This window comes from Carettochelys insculpta, chromosome 19, assembly GCF_033958435.1.
Source record: "Carettochelys insculpta isolate YL-2023 chromosome 19, ASM3395843v1, whole genome shotgun sequence".
Lineage (NCBI taxonomy): Eukaryota > Metazoa > Chordata > Testudines > Carettochelyidae > Carettochelys > Carettochelys insculpta.
This window is the reverse complement of record NC_134155.1, coordinates 14977260-15001983: the sequence shown is the minus strand read 5'-3', so window position 1 is coordinate 15001983 and position 24724 is coordinate 14977260. Positions and strand designations below refer to the sequence as shown.

Sequence of the window (24724 nt, the reverse complement as noted above, 5' to 3'; positions counted from 1 at the left end):
GGAAGGCTCCCTGGGCCAGGGCCATTCATTAGCATGTGGCATGGAGACCTGCTCCACTTGCAAGCTGTGGGGACTACAGCTCCCAGCATGCCGCGCTCCGAGCCAGCGGGCGCAGGGCGGCTGGGAGGTGTAGGCCCGCGGGCTTTGTCGCGCAACTTGGCGGCGGGAACACGTGGGTCCGGGGTGTGTGCCCCGCCGTTGTGCGAGCGGATCGCCGTCCGGCCGCGGCCCCGGGGGCGATGCCTCAGGACGGCGAGCTGCCCCCGGCCAAGCGACTGAAGCTGGCGTCCCCGCCCCGCGGAGCCATGCTGCTGGCGCCGCCCGCAGCCAAGCGGCAGCCGCCGGCCCCCAGCGGCCCCGCCAGCGCTGTGGAGACGCAGCGCAGGAGCCTCCCCATCTTCCAGGCGCGGGGGCCGCTGCTGAGCCGGCTCCGCAGCCTGGACAGCGCCGTCCTCATCGGTGAGCGGGGTGGGATGGGGCGGGACTGGGAGTGCCCCCTGCGCCCCACGCTGGAACCCTAGTCGGCTGGGGGCTCTGCTGCGTCCCGCTCGGCCCGGCTCTTCCTGCTTTGCGGTCTCCAGGGCTCACTCAGCGCCCCCTGCGTTGGCGGGAGGCGCTGGTGTTGTAAGGAGCCCTAGGCAAGAGCCCTGACCTTACCTCCCAGATCTCCCGCCCACCCACAGGAGCGGCCAGAGCGGGGCAGGTCGGTAGCTTGTGCCTCCTCTGCCTACCTTGGGCTCCTGCGCCCACCCCTGTCGCTGAGACTGGCACAGTGAAAAGGGAAGTGGACACTCACTGGACCCATCCATTTGCTTTGTATGAGTGAGAAGCAGGGCAGTAGTGAGGACACTAGCAGAGGATCAAGGTTCCCTCTAATTTTTTTCCATCCGTGGGCAGACAAAATTTTGCTATGGGTGCTGAGGCGTGTGTGCATGCGCACCACATGTAGACACACATGTGGGTGGCTGAGGGCTCTCTGTTAATCAGCTGGGGTGGCACCTGACTCCTGGGCAGCTGCCCAAAAGCTCCGCTTACAGGGAGTGCTGCCCAGGACTTGAGAGTTCTGGATTCCGTTTCACAGCTCTGCCACATACATCCTGTGTGACCTTGGGCTAGTCACTTACTTGCCCTGCCTCAGTTTCCTCAGCTGTAAAAATGGAGTCAGTGATACTGCTCAGCCTCGTGGGGGTGTTTCAAGGATAAGTACTTTAGACACAGATAAGCAAGTATTTGTGGAGTTGTTTTGGATTCTTCAATTCTTAAAGAAACTGTTGTGCCCAAATAAAAATATCCTTAATGTATTCATAACCAAAACTTCTGTGCTGGGAGGTGCAGGTGATTTTGTCCTGGACTTTCCAGAGATTGCAGTAGATATTAGTCCCCGTTGTACTGGATAGATTAACAGATGGTCCTTATCTCCAGAGTTTACAATCCTATCCATTTTTCAAATAGAGAACCTTGTTGACATATGATGTATATTGAAAAGCTTTTTCTCAAACTTTGAGTGTTAATAATTTAAAGTGCTGCTCGTAATTAGGTACAGTGTGCTCTTTAATTAGATAAAAATTGTTTGTTTATAATACATGGTGCCTGACTTTGAGTTGTAAGGTTCTCAGTTAAGACTTGCAGTGATTTAATTGTATGGGGGAAAGCCAAGGAGTTTATCGCTGCTTTTTATGCCTTTCTTAATCCCTTCCCTGCTACTTAGAGTGAAGTTATCGATGGTTCAGAGTCAAACTAGAAAGGGCATATGGAGCGGACAGGAGACTGTCCTGGGTTTGGTTCTGTTCAGTATCTTCCTAAATGATTTGGCTAGTGGCATGGAGATTACACTTGTAAAGTTTGCTGATAATACCAACCTGGAATTGCTTTGGATGAGAGGATTAGAATTCAAAATGATGATGTTGAAATAGAGAAAGAATCTAAAATAAATAGGATGCAATTTCAATAAGGAAGGATACAAATACTTCATAGTGACCAGCTGTACAAGTACAAAATGACGAATGACTGCCAGGGAAGGAGTACTGCAGGAACAGGATCTTGGTGTTATATTGTTTCACAAACTAAATATGCACAAAATGTAATACTCTTGCATGACCCCTGCCCCCCCCCCCAAAAAGAACAATGTTCTGGAATGTATTAGGAGAAATGTTGTGAGCAAAACACAAACTCTTCTGCTCTTGCACTGTGAACACCTCAGTTTGAGTACTGTGTCCACTTTGGAGCACCATGCTGAGGGAAAGATATGGACAAATTGGGAGCAGCAATAATAATTAAAAGTTGAAGAAAACAAGATCTATGAGAAAAGCTTGTGAAAAAATGGGTTGAAGATTGAGAAGGGACCTGATAAGCCTTCAATGTTGGATAAAGTGTGTGGAGAGGTAAATAGTTCACCTTTAGCCACTAAGGATTGGACAAGAAATAAAGCCTGGTCTACACTAGGAATCAAAGTTGATCCCAGATACGCAATTCTAGCCACGCCATTAGTGTAGGTAGAATCGACGTATCAGGATCGACTTTGTTCCCTGGTGTAGATCAGGGCTCTTAGGGCTTGTGCTGATGTCCCTCACCTGGCACAACAGCATGGAGTACCAGGGTCGACATCTGAACCCAAAGAGATTAATTTTGCTGCATCTTCACAGACGCAACAGAATTGAACTCCGTTGGATTGATCGTAGTGCATTGAACCCTCAGTAAGTATAGACATACCCTTAGAGTCTTAAATTGCAACCAAGTAAATCTTTAACTAGATGTTATGAAAATCTTCCTAACTGTGAAGGTGGATAAGCCCTGGAAAATTTGTCTAGGGAATTTGTGGAACCCTCATCATTACACATTTTTAAGAGCAGGTTAAACAAACTCCTGTCAGGATGCTCTAAATAATACTTAATCCTACCTCAGGACAGGGAACTGACCTAGGTGACCCCATGAGGTTCCTTCCAGTCCTGCATTGCTATCATCCTCTGATCCAGGAGTGAGCAAACTTTTTATGTCAGGCTCCACTTTTCATCGCTGCTTTTAGCAGGGCCCCCCCAGCCTGTCTAATGTAATCCAAACCAATGGAAATTTTGGTTTTTTTCATATGAAAAAAACCCCAAACCCTCTTTTGGCATGTGTAAGAAAATAGGTATATAGAATGTAAAAACTTAATCGGTATACAAAGGTGAATAAACGTACATTAAAACAGTAACATATTTCACCACTTTTAATGAGTTGGATGAGCCTGATACCCAACAGCTGATCATGCTGTGCCCCGCTCACAAAATTTCATGTCCCTCCCAAGGGGGCCTGCCCCCCACTTTGCTCACTCGTCTTCTAATTCCTTCCCTTTTCCTCCAGCCTAAATAAATAATTGAAAATGGAAGAACCCTCTGTTCCCTGGGACAAGCACTTTCTTAATCAAATTTTCAGAAGCGGTCATTAACACTGTTTTTTATGAGCCCAGACACCTTAAGTGTGAATGTTAGGAGCTGAAGAGTCACAGATCTTATTGGCTTTAGCTAGAAATGCAGGAGCTCAGCACTTGTTAAAATTAGGCACAAAACGCCTCAAATTTCACACACACAATCAGTGAACACTTCGAAAAAATGTCTACCACAGTAATTTTCTTGCCAAAGTACGCAGTGTGTTCCACATTTCCCTTTTATGGCTGTATGGTTTGCATGAGCACTTGCTAAATACGGATTCCAATGTGCCAGTTGAAGGTTTTGAAGTTAAGGAGTGTGCTAAATAGTTCCTCTCTCGGCCTTAGTTTGCAGCTGGGTGGCTTACATTTGACTTTCTACTTCCCATCTATCTGTGAATCCCTATAACATCACATAATGTTACTTCTGACCTTATCGTTCTTCTGATTCCTCTTCCATTCCTCCGCTCCCACGTTGCCCTCCCCCTGCTGACTTCTGAGCCCCGTTGCATTCATCAAAGTGTGTTACAGAAAAGGAAAATGGAAGACATTCCTCTACAAATATGTGGTTTTAGGGCAGGGTGCACATGATGTATCAATGTGTGCATTTCTAGTCGCCACACTTCATGAAGAATTATTTTCCATATGAGTTTTCTCTGACAGAGTGCCGTTATCTTCTTTATTGCCACTAATTATATAGTTAGTGGGCATGGGCCTTTCATGTCAGTTGGCCTTCATTAGGATAATAATACTGCTACAGTATCATAGCTGAATCAAAAAGATCTCTTAATGCTAACTTTTTGAAGTGACAGCATCCTTTCTGTAGTTTCTGGGAAAGGAGCAAGAGGTTGAAGTCATTAGTTGCAAGCTCTCTGAGGCAAGGACCGTCTCTTTTGGGTGTGTGTTTGTACAATGCCTCACCCAGTGGGGTCCTGGATTGTGACTGGGGGTCCTAGGTGCCACTGCAATATTAATAATAATCAAAATGTCCTATTATGTCAGGGGTAAGTATTCAATATGAGGGGCTGGGTACAATTTAGATAGGCTGGCCTAAGTTAAAAGTGTGATGTGGCTTTTTAGGATCGAGAATACATGAGGACAGCAACTAATGTTATTCAGGAGTTGGAGTCCTAATGTATATGGCTATATGATGGGTTAATTGACCTGTAAGGCACATCCCCCGATGCATTTATGCAGCTCTGTAATATTACCCAGGCAGGGTACAGTCTGGATTGATGAATAGCCATGTCCCCTCAGTCCTCCTACCTGGGGTATGTTTTACTTTGTTGTGATGGTTCCCACTCCTGGTCTACTCTCACATGACCTCCAGCATGCAAGTTACACCCAGTTATAAAACGTGAGTGCTGGAGCCAGTCCCTCATGAATTACACTGCAGAGCCACGCCAGCAAATTCCCAGTTCCAGACTTTCTCTCAGAAGTGTGCGTCTTATACTGCCCAGCCGACACTGGACAATATAAACTCATACACAGTGTGTCAATTGATTAATTATCAATTCCCCTTTTATCTCAGATGGAGTTTCCCAAACACTTCTAATCTAATAACTCTAGATAAAACAGGAAAACCAGTTTATTAAGTACAGAAAAGATGAATTTTAAATGACTACAAATAATAAGGCATAGAAGTCAGAATTTGTTACAAGGAAAAAAAAAGTAAACCACAACTAATGCCTAACTTAACAAGGTAAATAAATTCAAAACAAAGGTCTCACCACAGTCTTATTGGCTGAATTTCTTTCAGTCAGGATCCCTCCCCCAGTCCACTGTAGCTTTTGTATTTTCTTGAGGCGATATGAATAGAGAGGAAGGGAGAGGGAATATGGGACATGTCTTCTGCTTTCTTGTACTTTCTTCTCTTCTTTGAGTCACCTCCAGCTAAAATTGAGGAGACAAAAAGCTTGTGTGTATGAAAAGAAAGAAACCCCAAGCTCTTTCTTTGTCAACACGTAGATTTTTTACCCCGCAAGCCCTCTTCTCTGCCAGAGAATAACCATTTAACCAGGTGATGGTCCATGTGAACTTGTTGGCACCAGGCTGAGGACATTGAGCCCTGTGTCGCTGGAGACCTGGTTTGTGGCTGCTCTCCAGGTTTGGAATTTCTACTGTATGATACCAGGAGGAATCCTGTAAGTTGACACACAGTGCTACTCCACATAATTTATAAGGACAATAATGATCAGTAAATGATGAGTTTTCAAATTATACCTCACAAGGCATACTTTTACATGAACTGCATCAGTCTTGTAAAAGGGGAGAACATAGAACATAGGCTGTCACAAGGTAGCACTGTATACTGGTTGAAAGCAGATGTAACAGCAACCAAGACCTAATTGGCTAGGAGGCTGCAGAGCTGGGGGTGTCGTTTCCAATTTGTTCTGCTACCTGAAGAAGGGACATACTTGGTCTGAGTCTGCTGCATTGGAAGCTACTTGGTCTTAGGGAAAGGTGTGCAGTTCTCTACTGTCAGTGTTTTCCAAGAATCAGGAAGAATACAGGCTGCACCCCTCCCTCCCATGCACCTCTAATATGTTCAGAGTCCTTCGTGAGGAGGAATCCCTATTGCTGGCCACTAGAAACCTCAAGAGTTACAAGTGGCCTTGTAGCATAATCAATAGAGACTCCTAAAAACCAGTAAAATTGAAGGGGAATGAAATACACATTAATGTCAGTTTTCTGCCCTTTGTTGCTCCTGAAACCCGGAAAAAGTTTCAAATTTGTATTCTCTGAATCATTGGGCCTGCTGCCAACTTGTATGTCCCCAAAGCAATTAAAGCATATTTTTTTTGCCAGTGCTGTATAGGTACAAGCAGAGCCAGCAACTCAGTTTCTAGTACCAAGCCGTGGTTTTAGCCACTGTACTGTGTTAATTGTCCACAGGACTGCAGTATATGAGTTGGACCTCCCTGGTCTGCCACCCTCAGGACCAGACCCATCACAAATGAGGGAATTTGCCAGACCAGGGTTGATTCCCTGCTGCCCAATCCACTTCTGGTGCTGGTTGGCCAGTCTGTTGCTGGTCCCTGTCTGCCTCGGCTGCCCACTGCTGGTCCCCCATCAGCTGGCTGCTCTGACTCTGGTTCCCCTGTCATGGCCACCCAGGCACAGGGGCTGCCTCTCCTGTCACTGCAGCTGCTGCTTTGGCACGGCTGGGAGCTTGGGGTCATGGCAGGGAACCATGGCTGCAGCAACTGTGGCAGGGCTGGGAGCCGTCGCAGTCTCAGCCCCTGCTGCTAGCCCTCCTCATCCCTGAATCCTGGTGACCAGGAACATCCGTGGTTCTGCCAGCCATGTGTGTTGCTGGACCAGAGAGTTCCAGTTTAGGGAGGCGCAGCCCATACCTATATAGTAAGTGCTGGCTGCCATTTTCATAGAATCATAGAACACTAGGACCGGAAGGGGCCTTGAGAGGCCATCGAGTCCAGTCCCCTGCCCCGATGGCAGGACCGACCACTATCTACACCATCCCTGATAGACCTCTATCTAATCTGTTCTTAAATATCTCCAGTGAGGGAGATTCCACAACCTCCCTTGGCAACTTATTCCAGTACTTGACCACCCTGACAGTTAGGAACTTTTTCCTAATGTCCAACCTAAACTTCCCTTGCTGCAGCTTAAGTCCATTGCCTCTTGTTCTCTCCTCAGAGGCCAAGAAGAACAAGTTTTCTCCCTCCTCCTTGTGACACCCTTTAAGATATCTGAAAACCGCTATCATGTCCCCCCTCAATCTTCTTTTTTCCAAGCTAAACAAGCCCAATTCTTTCAGCCTTTCTTCATAAGTCATGTTCTCCAGACCTTTTATCATTCTAGTTGCTCTTCTCTGGACCTTCTCTAATTTCTCCACATCTTTCTTGAATTGGGGTGCCCAGAACTGGACACAATACTCCAGCTGAGGCCTAACCAGCGCAGAGTAGAGCGGTAGAATGATTTCTCGTGTCTTGTTCACAACACACCTGCTAATGCATCCCAGAATCATGTTTGCTTTTTTTGCAACAGCATCACACTGTTGACTCATATTTAACTTGTGATCTACTAGAACCCCTAGATCCCTTTCTGCTGTACTCCTTCCTAGACAGTCTTTTCCCATTCTGTATGTGTGAAACAGATTATTCCTTCCTAAGTGCAGCACCTTACATTTATCTTTATTAAACTTCATCCTGTTTACTTCAGACCATTTCTCCAATTTATCTAGATCATTCTGAATTATGACCCTATCCTCCAAGGTAGTTGCAACCCCTCCCAGCTTGGTATCATCTGCAAACTTAATAAGCGTACTTTCTATGCCAATATCCAAATCATTAATGAAGATATTGAACAGAACTGGTCCCAAAACAGACCCCTGCGGAACCCCACTTGTTATACTTTTCCAGCAGGATTGAGCACCATTAATAACTACTCTCTGGGTACGATTAGCCAGCCAGTTATGCACCCACCTTATTGCAGCCCCATTTAAGTTGGACTTGCCTAGTTTGTCGATAAGAATATTATGCGAGACCGTATCAAATGCTTTACTAAAGTCTAGGTATACCACATCCACTGCTTCTCCCTTATCTACGAGTCTCGTTATCGTGTCAAAAAAAGCTATCAGGTTGGTTTGACATGATTTGTTTTTTACAAAACCATGCTGGCTGTTCCCTATCACTTTACTACCTTCCAAGTGCTTGCAGATGACTTCCTTAACTACCTGCTCCATTACCTTTCCTGGCACAGAAGTTAAGATGACTGGCCTGTAATTTCCTGGGTTGTTCTTATTCCCCTTTTTGTAGATGGGCACTATATTTGCCCTCTTCCAGTCTTCTGGAATCTCTCCTGTCTCCCATGACTTTCCAAAAATGAGAGCTAACGGCTCAGCTACCTCTTCTGTCAGCTCCTTGAGGATTCTAGGATGCATTTCATCAGGCCCTGGTGACTTGCAGACATCTAATTTTTCCAAATGGTTTTTAACTTGTTCTTTTTTTATTTCAAAAACTAACTCTACCCCTTTTCCACCAGCATTCACTATGTCAGGCATTCCTTCAGACTTCTCTGTGAAGACCGAAACACAGAAGTCATTAAGCATCTCTGCCATTTCCAAGTTCCCCGTTACTGTTTCTCCCTCCTCACTGAGCAATGGCCCTATCCTGTCCTTGCTCTTCCTCTTGTTTCTAATATATTTGTAAAAGGCCTTCTTGTTACCCTTTATGCCTGCAGCTAGTTGGAGCTCATTTTGTGCCTTAGCCTTTCTAATTTTACTCCTGCAGGTGACTTTATAGTGGTGGACATGGGTGGGATAAAGAAATAATGTTTTTGGTAGCCCTCTGTGTGGTGCTGAAAGAACAGCTCCTGCCCACTTGTCTCAGCTGCTTCAGCCTAGTGTTTCTGTTGGCTAAGGGTGAATTGCAAGCAAGACAAAGATCTGTCCACAGTTCTCCAGCAGACAAATTACCCTCCTTTGTTCTTCCTCAGCTTGCCCAGAGGCATGGGACTTCATTAACAAATGTTTGTAAACTGTCTTTAGAGCCTCTCATTAAGGTGCTACAGAAATAATGGCTGTCTGTTCTTTTGTTGCTCTCTAGGGGAAACAGGCTCAGGGAAGACTACTCAGATCCCACAGTACCTCTATGAAGCAGGAATCGGCTGCCAAGGCATCATTGCGGTGACCCAGCCTCGTAGAGTAGCTGCTATATCTTTAGCTACCAGAGTCTCAGATGAGAAGAAAACAGAGCTGGGAAAACTGGTATGTTAGGTGGCCTCAAGTAAAGCAACTGAGGTGGGTGGTGATGGTGGGTAGGTGCGGACAGCAGGTGGTCAGAGTAGTGGTATGGAGGCTAGAACCACAAGGGAAAAGTGTTGCTACATTTAACAGTATACAAGAATAAAACACTGTCTCATACATGCAGCCCAGTGGCTGAGTCTCCACTTGTTTTTTCTCTCAACCAGTGGGGGCCGACTATGTTGCTTTAATTAAAAAAATGCTGGCTAATGAATGAAAAAACAGATTCCTGTGTCCCAATGTCCCAGCACTGATGACACAAGCTAGGGCACACTGTGGTGGCAAGCGGAGCTGTAATTCTTGGGAGTTTCCTACAGTTGCTATGTGTGGAAGGGGGAGGATGGAATAAAATACATTAAAAAAGCTGCCTTTTAGCAAAGTGTTTCAGGAATAGACAGCGGCTTCCAGCCAGGGACGGTGGTGGCGTCTTCCTTTACGGAACGTTTAAACGTGAACAGAAGTGTATTCATGGCTATTTCATCATTGTGAGGATCAAATGTTGGGGTTTGGGTGGCTTTTGTGCACAGCTCAGATCCTTTGGGTTTCTCTCACAGGATGCACTTAGGGTAGGAGTGAATTTTAAAAATTTAACTGGTGCATTTCAAATTCATAATGGGCTAGGGTTAGGGTCGGCACCTAAATAGATTATTTTCCTCTCCATGACTTTATTGTAAAGCACAGTCTGACCATGTTGTCCTTTGCTCTTTGCAATGGTGACAGAGAAGCCGTGCATAAACCAGGCAGCCTTCACCCTTCCTGGGACTAGGCTCAGCACCTCTACAGAATGTCCACCTGCCTTTAGGTGTGAGTGCTCCACACTGCTAATTCACTGGTAATTGGAGAATAACAGTTTATAATAATCCACATGTATCCCATTGAGTGAGGTGCTCCTGGATAGGAAAATCACTATGTAGGGCATCTGACAGAGCTTCTGGAGCAGCTGCACCTACTGTGTTCTATAGAACTAGTTTTAGTTTGGGTTAGGAATGTTGCGTCTGTGATATGTGCAAAAGGACATATCCAGCACTTACCCATGCCAGTGTTCTTCATGTGCACATGGGGTTCTAACTGGGTGTGTGTGAAGGGGTGGTTGTAAGGATAGTCTGGATGCTTTGGGATCCTTTAGCATGAATCACAGCTGCTGTAAATGTAAGTGACTTAGTGCCCATGCCCTCTCCTGCCTCACTGTTTCCTTAGGTCGGCTACACAGTGCGCTTTGAAGACCTTAGCTCGGAAGAGACACGGATCAAATTCCTAACAGATGGGATGCTTCTCCGCGAAGCCATTGGTGACCCCCTGTTGCGCAAATACAGTGTCATCATTCTGGACGAAGCTCACGAGAGGACGATACACACAGATGTGCTCTTTGGGGTGGTGAAAGCAGCGTTAAGGAAACGGAAGAATTTAGGCAAATTCCCACTCAAAGTGAGTGCAGATTCCTGATTTGGCCCCCGAGCAGAGTGCAGATGGAGAGTGGAGGTTCTTCCACCCCTGTAAGGGCAGGTCTACACTGAATTGGGTCGCTTGAGTTAGGTACGCTGCAGTTAGTGCACTGGAGAGCTCCCTTCACTTTAGAACAGCACTGGAGTGACATAGGCAATTTGGTTAGCAGTAGGAATTGAATTTGCTGCTGGTGTGTTCTAACTCCAGCTGTTGGGCCATGTCTACCTTACCCGTAATGTCAGTCTGCTCAGAGTTCATTTTCCAGGGTTCAGTTTCTCTCGCCTGGTAGGAACATGTGAAATCAGCTTATCGGGGGTCAACAGTTGACCTCCGTACTCTTCGCTATCGCAAGGCATAAGGGAGGTCAATGGAAGAAACTCTCCTGTCAACCTCCCTTAGTGAGGACGGCCAGGTAAGCTGATTGCAGATAAGTCGATTCTAGGTATACAACTGCCATAGCTAGAATTGCATACCTGCAATTGACTTATGTGCCTAGTGTAGACCAAGCCTTGCATCCTTGCTGCAACTTCAGCAGCGCTTGAGCTTTGGCTCTTCCCCACCAGCTAGTTAGCTTTAGTTTAAAGCCCCCTTATTGCACACGGGAGATGTTTTGTGTGTGTGGACAGAAGCTGAGTTCAGAGCAACACAAACTAAGGCTATGTCGACACGAGCCCCAAACTTCGAAATGGCCATGCAAATGGCCATTTTGAAGTTTACTAATGAAGCGCTGAAATGCATATTCAGCGCTTCATTAGCATACGGGCGGCCGTGGCACTTCGAAATTGATGCACCTCGCCGCCGCGCGGCTCGTCCCGACGGGGCTCCTTTTCGAAAGGACCCCGCCTACTTCGAAGTCCCCTTATTCCCGATGGAATCCTTTCGAAAAGGAGCCCTGTCGGGATGAGCCGCATGGCGGCGAGGCGCGTCATTTTCGAAGTGCCACAGCCGCCCACATGCTAATGAAGCGCTGAATATGCATTTCAGCGCTTCATTAGTAGACTTCGAAATGGCCATTTGCGTGGCCATTTCGAAGTTTGGGGCTCGTGTAGACACAGCCTAAGTGTGCTGTGAAGACCCACCCAAGGGGTGGGGTCCTCCGCACATTTGACTTTTCTAGTTTGAACACACTTCCTTGCTTGAAAGACATCTCTTAAGTCTGAATGTTCTAGCCAGATTATGGGGCTGTGTTCAGTAAATGTGTGGAGCCCCATAAATGTGCTTCTCCCCTTGCTCCATAAGGTATGGTGTGAGATGTGTATAACACATTTTGGGGTGTCACACACAGTGGGAGTGGGTAGCTGTAGACCTGAAGGCCTGCAGGGAGCTATCTTCAGAATTAGACGTTCTCCTTCTCTTTTGTGGGTGTGGTCGTATTCATCTAAGGAATCTGGGTTTTATCTTGAGCTTGAGTCCCATTGGTAGCACCTGCTTTGCTCCCATTTTCCAGGTGGTGATCATGTCGGCTACTATGGATGTAGACCAGTTTTCTCAGTACTTCAACGGAGCCCCAGTCCTTTATGTAGAAGGTCGCCAACATCCGATCCAGATATTTTACACCAAACAGCCTCAGAGTGATTACCTCCAAGCAGCACTGGTGTCAGTCTTCCAAATCCATCAGGTACCACAGATGGGGTAGGAGCAAACATTGTTTCTGCAATGTGGCAGTTGGATATTTCATCTGTCTGCCTGTAAGCATCCAAGTAGTAGTTTCCCACTCATGCTTACAAGCACTGAGGATTCTTTTAGTTCCAGCCCTGCAGTCTGAATGAGCTAGATTAATGGGAGACTTTTGCTAAATTCATGATCTCAAATGTGGCCTGAAATTGCAGCTTATATGGTTGGTGAGCACTCTGGGGTTGTTCTATATACTGTTGTAATCTCATCTTTAGCTTTCATACTTCAGTGCGAGCCAGCTGGCCCTATGTTCTTTTAAAATCTACTTCTCAGGTACATAAAGCTGATGGTGCAGCTGAGGTGGAGGAGGGCTCCCATTACAGGAAAATATTACGTTCCAGGGAGTAATTTATTTACAACTCCTTGCTTACAGAATCTACATAGAGCACCAACATGGAAAATGGCCTGTCTCTAATTATGAGTGATTGCCTCCCTGCTGTAGTTAAGATGAACTGTAGAGAAAATGGAAATCTAATGAACTAAAAGCTCATCGATATTTTAGGCTGAGCACTAAGTGTTTCAATAAGAAACTGCCGAACTGTTGGTCCTGAGTTTCCAATGTGTGTCCTCTGCATGGGAGCACACAGGGACATGGTGCTTTGAAGCTGTATGTGTATGGTGGCTTTTAAGGGCATTGTCTGGAAAGCTGTTAGATAAACTGTTAACATCCTGCATCTGCTGCTGTGAACATACTTATTGTTACTGTGTTTGTAGAAATCGAACTCTTGGCTGGGGTGAAAGGAGAATGATCGCAAAGTGTGTGGCTAGTCCTCCTCCCTGGTCTGCATGTTTTCCTGTGGTTACTGCCCAGCTGCTGCACTGGAAGGCAGCCAAGCTTGTTCGTTCATGTGCACTGGAAAGCTGCCGAACAAAGCAGAAACATGAATTTCTCTCTATTTCCCCCTCACCCCCTGATGACAAGCTGAGTCCTACCCGGTGCTGAGCCCCCTCCCATCTCAGTGAATCCCCCGGGGGCTGTGGGTGTTCAGTATGCACATGCTCAGCTGTGCTTCCCCAGCTGCTCCGTCTCATCAAGTGGGGAGCGTAGCAAATTAGCTGCCACCGATAACTGTTGTTTTATTTCTGCTGGAGTCGTCTTACACTCATTTCCGATCTCCTCCCTCTCGTTCCCCCAAGGAGGCACCTTCTTCTCAGGACATACTGGTATTTCTGACTGGTCAGGAAGAGATCGAAGCGATGACCAAAACCTGCCGTGACATCGCCAAGCACCTCCCCGAGGGCTGCCCCCAGATGGTGGTGATGCCCCTCTATGCTTCACTGCCATACGCACAGCAGCTCCGGGTCTTTCAGGCTGCACCCAAGGTGAGCTAGGCTGGGGGACAACATGGGGGGGGATGTATCTGCATCACGGTCCATTTTCCTGCACTGGAAGGGCTGTACATCTCATGGGTTAAAAGTGAGGTGTTAAAATGTTAATCGGGACAGCAACCTTTCTGAGGCAGAGAGCCAAAATTTGACCTTTTGACCTGTAAGTATGGTCCAAGTGCTGGTGATATTTTTTTCAAGTCACTAATAGTCCTGTTTGTAACAGCTTCATTAATAAAGAAAGATGCAGAGCTTTACTGTTTCAGTCTTTAAAACTCCATCCTGATGAGTTTTTTAAATATCTAAAAAAGTCTGGGATTTTAATACAGGTTGAACCTCTCTTATCTGGGATTCTCTGGTCCAGCAAACATCCACGGTCCAGGAGGACCATGGATGTTCCTGAACCTGTGAGCTGTAGCCACAGCGGTTACTAGGGTCTGGGGGCTCAGTGGATCTGGCAGGCAGCCCCAGTGGTTGGGAGTGGAGCCGCCAAAGGCCCTGGGCAGGGGGCCAAAGAAGCCCAGGGTGTTCAGCTGCTGGCTCTAGGCAGGGAGCCCCAGCAGCCAGTGGCGCAGAACTCTGGCCAGCCACGAGTCGGAGAGCCCTGGCCAGCCACGTGGGGACAGCTGTCACCAGCCTGGCCAGGAGCTGCTGCAGTGATCTGCATAGGGGAGCAGGGGCACGGCTGAGCTTCTGCCATGTGCCAAATGAAATTGGCTTGAATTGGCTTGCACGCCACTCTAGGCATGCATGTCGGGAGTTGCCAACCCCTGTGCTAGAGTTTAACCTGCTCACTGTTTTAACTTAGGGCCCGCTGCCTAGCCTGCTGTGAGGTCCGGCTGCCCAGCCTTCTGGCCCCTCCATGGCTGGTTTTACTAGCAAGGGCCAGTTAACTGGTAAGCATACCAATAAGCCTTATGTTTACTGGTATGCTTACTGGTTAACCGTTTAACATCCCTAGTTAAAAGCAATCCTCATTTATAATCAGAGCTGACTACTGTCTGGAGACACGAAGGGCCATGTTCCCAGTGTGACGCATGGGGTGTCAACTCTGAGCTTGGTCAGTGTTAGCACCAACATGGGCACAAGTGCTCTGGGTCCAGACAAGGTGGTGGAATGGGGGCCCAAGGCTTAGCTGTGAAGTGCAGAGCCTTTGAATGTGCTTGGAGAGGATGCATGTGAACTAAGATCCTCGCCAGGAAAAGCACCATTCCAGCAGCTGGCCTCACTGGGCAGTCTTCAGGTCATCCTGAAGGGCACAGCAGACCTGGGCAGGGCTGTGTGTATGTGCAGAGAGGAATTTACATTGCTTCCGCCTGTGCTGTTCGTAGCCAGTGGATAAATAGGAATTCAGATCTTGAGGGATCCTAATCTTGTGCCTTTCACCAAAAGCAAACCTAAAAATGTTTAAAGGCTACACTGCAAGTAGTCTTTTGGGGTCTTGGATTTCATTGCAGTAACTCTGAGGGTGTATTTGATTTGACTAATTGTTTTTGATTGTAAAAGTTCCTTTCGTTTGGAAATTTGCCAAGTAGCAGGAGTTTCGATTTAGGTATACAAGCTGGTCACATTCTTAAGTACTGTAAGTTAAAGCACACCAATCAGCATTTGCGATTTTTGGGACACTGAAGTGGAGAAGTAGGAACTGGGACTCCTGCAAGTTTGGTCTAATGGATACAGTCCTGCACTAGCACTTGGAAGATCCTGAGTTTTATTCCTGGCTCTGCCACAGGTGACCTTGGGCAAAGACACTGCTGCCTCAGTTTCGCCATCTATAAAATGGGGATAAATGATACTGATTCCTTTGTAAAGTGCTTTGAAATGTACTAATGCAAAGTGTTTGGCAAGAGCTAGAGGGTGTTCTTTTGTGTGCATTTCCTCTAGGGCTCTCGCAAAGTGATCCTTTCCACCAACATTGCCGAAACCTCCATCACCATTGCGGGAATCAAATACGTTGTGGACACAGGCATGGTTAAAGCAAAGAAGTACAGTCCTGGTGAGGACTTGAGATGAGTGATATGGAAATTCTTCATAAGTTCATTAAGGCACTAAACCCTGATAGTAGCTGATTTAAAACACCCCTGTGCCCCAATCTTTAACACATCATATTTCGTGTGTGTGTGTGTGTGTGTGTGTGTGTGTGTGTGTGTGTCCCCTTCCTGTCATTTGAATGTGCTTTCTTCCTTGGTGCCCATCTGATCCTGGGTTGGGGTATGCACAGGGCTGTCCATCCGTCAGGAGAGTCAGCTAAGCGTGGAATTCTGAACGGCCTCTGAAGTATGCCTATACTACAGTTAAAAAACCCTGTGGCTGGCCCATACCAGCTGACTTGGGCTGCAGGCTGTTTACTGCAGTGTAGACATCCAGGTTCAGGATAGAGTCCCCTACAAGTTGGAAGAGTCCAAGAATATCTAGACCACAGTTAAACAGCCTCTTAGCCTGAGTCAGTTGGCAAGGGCCAGCTGTGACTATCTACGTGCAGTGTAAACATACCTCTGGGGCTGTGAAATGACACCAAGTGGCCACAGCACATGTAGATGTCCTCAGGTGTTGTGTGTTAAGCGGGCTCGTTAGTGGTTTGATGGGAGACCACCGTTAGTGGTGTTGTTTCCGTGGGTGACATTCTCTTTCTTCCCCCATTCTCCAGGATCAGAACTCGGCCACTCTGTGAATTTGCACTGGCTGTGTTGTCAAAGCCACGTGTGTGTGCGCGCATATTCACTGAAGTGGACTCTCTTCCTTTCCCAGAGAGTGGCCTGGAGGTGTTGGCTGTGCAGCAGGTGTCAAAGGCCCAGGCCTGGCAGCGGACAGGGCGAGCAGGACGAGAGGACAGTGGAACCTGCTACCGGCTCTACACAGAGGATGAGTTTGAGAAGTTTGATAAAATGACAGTACCCGAGATACAGAGGTGAGAGCAGAATCCACTTCCTCTGACACGCGGCCTTGCCCTCCCTTAGCCAGACCCTGCTCCATAGCCAGAATCTGAGACTTTGAAGGGAGGCTTGTGAGCAAGTGAATGGATGTGGAGCCCCATTAGCAGCGTTGTCAGGGGCGGGACAGGCAGAGCTTGAAAAAAGAACGGTGTCTCTGAGGAGACACTTCCTGTTCTCGCTCATTCCGTTTTCGCATTTTGGTGTGTTTTATGACGGAGGGGCCTGGAAGTGTCAGAGCTCAGGCTTTTGCTCTATCTCCACCAGCAGCTGCATGGCCAGGAAGAGGGTGTCAGACACAGGAAGAGTGGGGTATTTTGTCACCTCTCCTGCATCAGTCTGGGTTTGTGCCCTTGCCCTTTTAAGCTTGTGCTCCCCATCTCATGTGACACAACGTGCAGCAGGCTGGGGAGGCTAAAAGGGATAGTTGAAGTGACTGGTTTGCTTTTTTGTTTCCTTGCTCAGCCCTTGGGCAGGGGGCTCATTCAGGGTCCCAAAATCCAAGAACTTCTGTATCAAGTACCATTAGAGGTGAGGTTCTGAGGAGTGTTCAGCTTCCAGTGTCACCTTGGTCATGGTCTTTAATCTCCATCCTTGATAAACGGCTGTTCCCTTTTTGTGCTTCTCCCGCTTTCCTGACAAAAAATGAATGTGAAAAGCCTCCCTCTGCTGCTGCTGCTGCTCCTTTTTCACCTCTACTCTGTGACAGGAGGTGCTGCCAGAAGAAATAACCAGGCTGCACAGGGTGCTGAAGTCAGGGAAGCAAAATCAGGGCAAATGGGAGGCAGTTTCGCTTTAAAAAGAGGCAGGTTGTGTGGCCCAAACAGGATCCGCATCCCTGTGAAGCCAATGCCAGCAGTACCTCAGCTTCCCTTCGTAACTAGGAGCATGTCTTCTTTAATGCTCATGGCCTCCCCACTCAGGAAGATGGACAATGGAGGCCAGTTGTTGGCTGGTCTTCATCAGCACGCAGGATATCAGAGGTGCCCATTGGGCAGGTTGGCCTGACATGCTTCAACAGAGACAGGTGATTGAGAGTATTCTTATTTTTTCTTTCCCTTTGCAGGTGTAACCTGGCTAGTGTGATGCTACAGCTCCTGGCTCTGAGAATTCCCAATGTTCTCACCTTTGACTTCATGTCCAAGCCATCCCCTGGTAAGTGGGCATGAAGGCAGTCTGGGAAGGAATGAGGAACAGGTCACTGGGAACTGATCTGAAAATGAAATTTTGGACTGACCTAACAATGGAGAAATCTTCTGCCACCTGAGTCGACCTGACTCCCTGAAGTGTGCTCACTAATGTGAAAGCAGGCACACTGGTGGCAGGTAATTCAGCCTGCTCTGTGGTGTGTGAGGAACAGCATGGGATTAAAGTAGGCTCGAGGAGCAAAGAATATGAGGAACGCTTGGGGTGGCAACTTCTAAAAGACAGTAGCTGGCAGAGGTCCTGTCAGGGCTGCTGCCAAAGGCTTGGCATGGCAACCTCGGCAAACTTGGCTTCTACAGGTTGAATCTCTCTCGTCCGGCACACTCTCGTTCCGCAATATCTGTAATCTAGCATGATTTTAGTTAGCCGGACAATCACTTATCATGGGTGTGGCCAAGTTTTCCATGGTCCCATAAAGTTTATTTACAGCCACCAGTCCTGGCTCTGTGTTCTGTGCTGTTACTTAGCACTGATTTATCCCTAAATGTCTCCTCAGAGCGCAGTAAGTAGTGGAAGTGTTAGTAGTGCTGCAAGACAATACTGACCTCCTGTAGTCTGGCAAATTGTCTCATTTGGCACTGATCAGGTCCCAAGGGTGCCAGACTAGAGAGGTTCAACCTGTATTTCGCATGTAAATGGGAGTGTTGTGTCCATAGAAAGCCCTGGAGGATAAAGTAGTTTAATTATAAAAAAGGCACATCAGTGCCAGATTGCTGTCCTTCACTCTGACCCACAGACACTGCCTCTGATGGAGGTGGGGGGCATCTTACACACCTCTGCTGAGATTGCCAGCAATGGAGCCAACTGGATGTACCATTCTGTCTTGATAGATGCCATTCAAGCAGCCATTGAGCAGCTGGATCTGCTGGGGGCTGTGGAGCGGAAGGAGGATCAGGTGTCTCTGACCGCACTGGGAAGGAAGATGGCAGCGTTTCCCCTGGAACCCAAGTTCTCTAAAGTACAAACAATAGGCAATAAGTTTTCTGTTTTTAGCTGGCTGCATTTTCCTATCCTTATCAGTCTTTTATTCTCAAGCTCCTTAATCAACTTTCTTTTGGTGTAGTAACGTGCTGAGAGGTTTGTTTTGACTGAGTTTCCCAAGTTGACCTTCTGATGCCCTGTAGAATTTCCACATGAGCTGGAATGACAAGGTGCCTTCCATGCAGGTGCTGTTATTGTAATACATCTGTAACAATACACAGCAGAACAAAGTGAGTGCATGCTGCTTTTGGGGCTCATTCCGCAGTTTCTGGTTAGTAGCAGTTGCTGTTCATGTCAGTGAGCATTACTGCTATGCAGTAGCTGTCGAACTTGGGCCTGAGTACCTGCAGCCTCAGATGCAATGAAAATCCTAGGGACAACTCAGTGCAGCTTCTGTAAAGGAAAACTACTTCTCCAATCTACTAGGATTTTCATCTAGGGGCTGCTTTCTAATCCTGTTTACTTCAGTTATTCTGTATGGTTACTCAAGTGAGGCTCATTGGGCTGGAATTCACTTTTAGTGCTTCTTGTTCATAGTTAATACGTTTGCCCCATTTGTCTAGCACACTAGTTGATTTTAGTGAGGAAAATTGAAACAATGGTTTCCAAAACACCTGCTGTTGTCTTGTTATAGTTCCCATATAAATGAGTGTATTTATGTTGAAATGTCCTTCATATAATCAGGTCTTCCCAATAGTGTGTGTGTATTTGTAATTCAAGGTGTGTGAGCTGTTTAGCTCATTTCAATGAGGACAACTTTAAGGGTAATCCTTAATGATAGTTATTACAAGTGCCTCCAGGATACTACACTAGTATGAGGAGGTACAAGCTGTATCCCCCTATGACCTTTCTTCCTTCTGTCTTCTGTAATTTTCAGAATAAATCCAGAGTTCTCATCTCCTTTATGTCTGTTCCTATTGAGCCAGCAGTTCCATCTGTGTGCTAGACTCTCTTTTAAAGTTCATATTACCCATCAAGATTTCTGTGGTATTTGGGGGGCCAGAATTTGCCAGCATTCCAGCTGGTGGAACCTACAAAAGCAGAACTTGCCTGTGCTTTTCAGACCATCCTCCTGTCCCCCAAATTCCATTGCACGGAGGAAATCCTGACCATTGTGTCCCTGCTCTCAGTGGACAGCGTCCTCTACAATCCCCCATCCCGGCGGGAAGAAGTGCAGTCTGTCCGGAAGAAGTTCATCTCCAGTGAGGGGGACCACCTCACTCTGCTCAACGTGTACCGAGCCTTCAGAAGTGTCAGCGGCAATAAGGTGGGTACAGCTCTTGGGAGACCTCATGGAGCTGTCACCTCTCCAGGTGTCCGCACTTCACTTTGCATCTAAGTGCCTCTTTATTCTCCCTGTGCTTCTCTGAGGTGGGAAAGGGATAACCTTATTTTACAGGCTGAATAAGTGACTTGATGAAGATCATGCAGGACATCTGTAGCTGAGCTGGGAACCAAACCCATGTCTTCTGAGTCCCAGACTGGCACCTTCAGCGTGGGGTGATCTTTCCTCCCTGTTTTGTTTCAGTTGGGTGGGATTGTATTTCAGCTGACCACCATGAAATGCCTGGCAATGCTCTTTTTCATCTCAAAACTCATTACATAGAGAGATTGAGCCTTTCTGCAAGTTTTATAAAGGGGATTTAGCTTTAATCCACAAATCAAACTGTCCACTCTGATTTCTACATATGTAGAGTGGGATCCTGGGCTTCCCAGAGTGCCTTTCCTTCTTAGGACTCCCTCCCAATGTTACTTGTAAGCTTGATGCTTCTAGGAATCTCTTTTGCCCCTGTGCGGGGAGGGTGTAGAAGCTGCTTCATGGCACATGGCAAACCCACAAGGCAGATTAGGACAGTGGGTGAGGAATGCTGCGTCTGATTGGAACTGCAGGAGGGGATTGAGGTAGGCCAAGTGTAACTATTCAGATTGAGAACCTGGTCAGAAGGGTAGAACTGCTCTTTTGAATGGGTGTGTGTTTGTAACTCCCATCGTACATCCTGTCCAAAGACACTGTCTTTAACGTCCCTGATAAGTGAATTGATCTAACACCCGCTTACTCTGCTGCAGGAATGGTGCAGAGAGAACTTTGTGAATAACAGGAACATGATGCTGGTGTCAGAGGTCAGAGCTCAGCTGAGGGATATTTGTGTAAAGGTAATTAGCTGCAGTAAAATTCTTCAGTTGTCTTGTCATTATTTACGTCCCCTCTACCCCAGAATGACTTCCGCATTCCGGGTCCTAGGAGAGGAAAACACTGTGCCTGCTGTGCCTGATCTGAGGATGTTGGAACTAAGTCTAACTCCTCTAAAAGGCGGCTTGAACCTGTATGGGTAGCATCCTGCAGACTTGTAGTGGCAGGTGTTGCATCCATACCAGGTTTGCTTTCAAACATGCACTTGCAACCAAGAGTGATCCGTGATGTGGGATTTTGTGTTGCTCTAGAAGCCACCTGATTCCAAGCCCGTTGCCACTTCTGGCAATTGCAAGACATTTCCAGGCTTGTGTTAGTCAGGTGTCTGATTCTGAGCTGCAGGACACCACACATGCGAGATCTCCCTCTCTCTCTCTCTCTCTTTCTATCTCTCGTTACTATCCAGCTATCATTACCGATTGAGTCCTCCCGATCAGACACGGGCAACATCCGCCGCTGCCTGGCTCACAGCCTCTTCATGAACGCTGCTGAGTTGCAGCCAGATGGCACCTATGCCACTGTAGACTCTCACCAGCTCGTGGCAATCCATCCCTCCTCCGTCCTCTTCCACTGCAAGCCAGCCTGCGTCACTTACAACGAGCTGCTCCACACCAACAAGTGCTACATGAGGGACCTGTGTGTGGTGGATGCAGATTGGCTGTACGATGCTGCACCCGACTACTTCCGCAGGAAGCTAAGAGCATCCAAGAACTGACTTGCCCTGGATGCCACCAAACTGACTGTAAGATGTAGCTAGGGTAATGTGAGATTTTTGTAATGAATGTGCAGGAACAATAGAGCTTTGCCTTGCCAATCAGGTAGGAAGATACAGGAAATGGCTTCTCCTTAAGAGCCAAACCTCATGTACTGTTGTTGGACTGGCTTAGAACAATCATCCTTTATTACAGTTGTTAAACTAAGGGCAACATTATACATGTACATAATATGAAATATATATATAAGAGAATTTGGGGACTGGCGGTTAGCCTTGGATTCCAGTTTTTAAACCTAATGGAAATATAATAGGGTTGTGTATGAAAAAGTGGGATCTTATGGAGACCCTTTGGAGCAGAGCAGGTATTTTTTGACCATTGCCCTTGTATCCTTTGCAGGTTTTATCGGCAAAAAAATTTTAAATCTCTGTGTATAGTTGTATTAACAGGACAAAAATAGCTTTTTAAAATGTATATTTTTCGGAGGGAGGTGCTAATGTGTTTTACCTCATCTGACATCTTTCTGCCTGCTGTCTCTTTTGCTAGCTTGTTTAACCGATCTGAAAGACAGTAAAGGGTTCCCTGAATTGAAGGCTCTTTGTCAGTTGAGCCTGTTTGTTAGCCAGACCCTGTGGCGCTGACGGGTGCAGTGCTGCAAAGTGAGGATGATCGGTAACCTGCGTTGTCTGCTAGCAGGGAGACTGCAGGTATCTGTTTTAAAGGCTTCCTTAGTTTCTTATCGCTGCATCACCAGCCCAGCTGTGTCTCCACCATCCAGCTGGTTTTCATATTGTGTAGCAAAGCGGCTGCTGTGCAGGCACAACAGAGTGCCAATATTTCTATGGAACACTGGCATTTCACCACAGCTGTAGCTATCGGCACTGAAGGGGTTCGTTCTACTAGACTGCGAAGAGGCCATTTTCCGAACCTTGTGCGCACAGATCTTCTAGCCTATAGACACAGAATCTGAAGCCAGTTGGCCATTGCCAACCCAATTGGGGAAAACAATGGATTGGTGCTTGGTCCACCTAAGTCTGTTTATCTGTAGCCATCTGTTGTTCACAGCAGTAATATGTGGCCCTGGCTTCAAGAGCTAGCGCTGAAAATCCTTGCCTCTCAAGCAAGAGAAGTTGATGTAGGTTTAAAAGTCTTATCCCTTGCCTAGGGATTGTGGTTGCCTGATATTAGCACAAAACCTGCACATGTGTTGCAGCGGTAAAAGAATGCTGGGCTCGTTGCCACTAATGGGTTAAATGCTAGGAGAGGATAAGCCCCGGGGGAGCTCTTCTAGGTGGTTTGTGCTCTTCAAGAACTTGAGTAACATTTCTGCAATGAGCTGGATTTCTCTGTTAATTGGCAACGTGCTGTTGTGTGTGAAATGCAAGTCTTGCTTGGGCAGGTGTGGCTAGTTACTTCTTCCCAGCAATTTGTAACTGGGTAATGCATAGACACATTATAAAACCACAGGTGGTAAAACATATTTACAACTGAAATGGTTCACGAGGTTAAGTACAAAGATCCCAGTGTCTTTATGTGGCAGACTGTCTAACGAACAGAAGAAACTGATGTCTTCTCTACTTGCTTCTCAGCATTTCCACCAAGCACAGATCTTTAAAGAAATCTCTGCTTCTTAGGAAGTCTGCCATACAGGCCTCCTGACATGGGGGCAGGGCCAGCAAAGGGGACAACTGCCCTGGGGCCTGGAGATTCAAAAGGACCTGGGACTCCCTGTCACAACAGTGGCTGTTGTGGCTGAAGCCCCAGACTCTTTAAATCACTGCTTGAGTGGCACACAATGTGTTAGGCGGGCTTGGAACGGGAGGGCAGCATGGCATAGTCCGGGCTGTGGCGAGGACTGGCTATGCTCAGCCCCACCCCTTCTGTACAAGGCCTTGCCCCTTCTGGGAGCATGCATCCAAGCCCCTACCTCACCTTGCCCTGATGTATCTGTCAGCTCCCTTGCAGCCACATATTGTAGGGTTTTATCACAGACTGTTAAGTGATGGTGAGTTTGGCAGCGATCTCTTGTATATCACCTCTCTCCAATTGCCACGGTTGTTACTAGATTGTATAACCAGCTAACTTCTCAGTACAGTCTTTTCCTCTACTTTGCTATTATTGCATATCCTCAGTATGTGTGTGAGAGGGGGTGGGATTTGGATTGTTAACTTCTGTGTTTGGCCAGCTGATATGTTTGTGCCAACCTTTGCCTGAAGAGGTTTTCTTTGCCATGGCAGCCAAACCAGAAGCAAAGACTTCTTTCCAAACTGAACCCAGAAACTGGGCAGAAAAGAAACTGCCCCTCTCCCCCACCTCTCTGTTTATCCTTCCTTCTTGGCCAGGTTCAAACTTCCAAGTTCACTGCTTGGAGGTAGTAGATTGCAGTAGATCTCATCATTTACAGCAATTTATCAATTTATTTTGTGGCAAACTTTAAGAAAAAAATATGAAAGTGTAATTTAGAGTCAGACTTCCTTCCAAGAATCTTTAATCATCAGATAATTTGCTTAATCTGTAGACCTGCTGTAGAACTCCTGCACTATGACCCAGAGGTCCACAGTTTGAGTCTGCCTGTGAGCAGTTACACCTATACTAGTGATTATTTTCCCCCCCATTACCGTTTTACACCAGTATTTTTCTGCCTTTTTGCCCTTCATTAGACCTTTGTGGAATGACATCACTGGGGAGGAACACTATATCTGTCTTTGGCATTTGGGGCTTCATCCCGCATTATAGCACCTAGTGGTCAGATTCTTAACTGAAGGAAAATGTCAGTAAAAACCAATCTTGTTTTTAAATCCTGTGTTTTATACAGTGACTAAGGAAGCTTCAGCCAGTCTAACTGCTTGATTATCTAAATATTATTTGTCTAGTAATGTCTTGAGTAAGTAAAATGGACTGTTCTATATGACTGAATGGGGACAGAAAAGAATTGTAAGATGTTTTAAAAAATTATATCTTTATGGGTATTTCTAAAATGACTTCTCTAGGAGAGGCACTTTACTGGCTCAGCAGAAATCTCTTTGCACAATTTGAGTTGTTCTGTTTGAAGAGGATTCGAATTAAAACAGATTGGATTTCCAAAAGGGA

General features: G+C 46.7%; 1 protein-coding gene across 2 annotated transcripts; it reads left to right on the top strand.

Annotated features, from left to right (window-relative positions):
• The first annotated feature begins 156 nt into the window (after window positions 1-156).
• DHX33 (DEAH-box helicase 33) lies at window positions 157-24518 on the top strand. 2 transcript variants are annotated; one of them, XM_075013823.1, is made up of 12 exons: window positions 157-459; window positions 8974-9134; window positions 10368-10595; window positions 12061-12231; window positions 13425-13610; window positions 15498-15609; window positions 16362-16521; window positions 17610-17698; window positions 18580-18707; window positions 19794-19997; window positions 20798-20884; window positions 21328-24518. In XM_075013823.1, the coding sequence occupies exons 1-12, from the start codon at window positions 240-242 to the stop codon at window positions 21634-21636; spliced, it is 2055 nt and encodes a 684-aa protein (XP_074869924.1). In that variant the 5' UTR covers window positions 157-239; the 3' UTR covers window positions 21637-24518. The 2 variants fall into 2 exon arrangements, with proteins under 2 accessions (XP_074869924.1, XP_074869925.1); XM_075013824.1 differs by lacking the exon at window positions 157-459 and adding an exon at window positions 5544-5547.
• Window positions 24519-24724: the final 206 nt, after the last annotated feature.

Excerpts from the sequence above, each read along its gene's own strand:
- DHX33 (XM_075013823.1), top strand. The coding sequence starts at position 240 with ATGCCTCAGGACGGCGAGCTGCCCCCGGCCAAGCGACTGAAGCTGGCG. Across the intron at positions 460-8,973 it reads GGACAGCGCCGTCCTCATCG|GGGAAACAGGCTCAGGGAAG; the intron begins GTGAGCGGGGTG and ends GTTGCTCTCTAG. Across the intron at positions 12,232-13,424 it reads CAGTCTTCCAAATCCATCAG|GAGGCACCTTCTTCTCAGGA; the intron begins GTACCACAGATG and ends CGTTCCCCCAAG.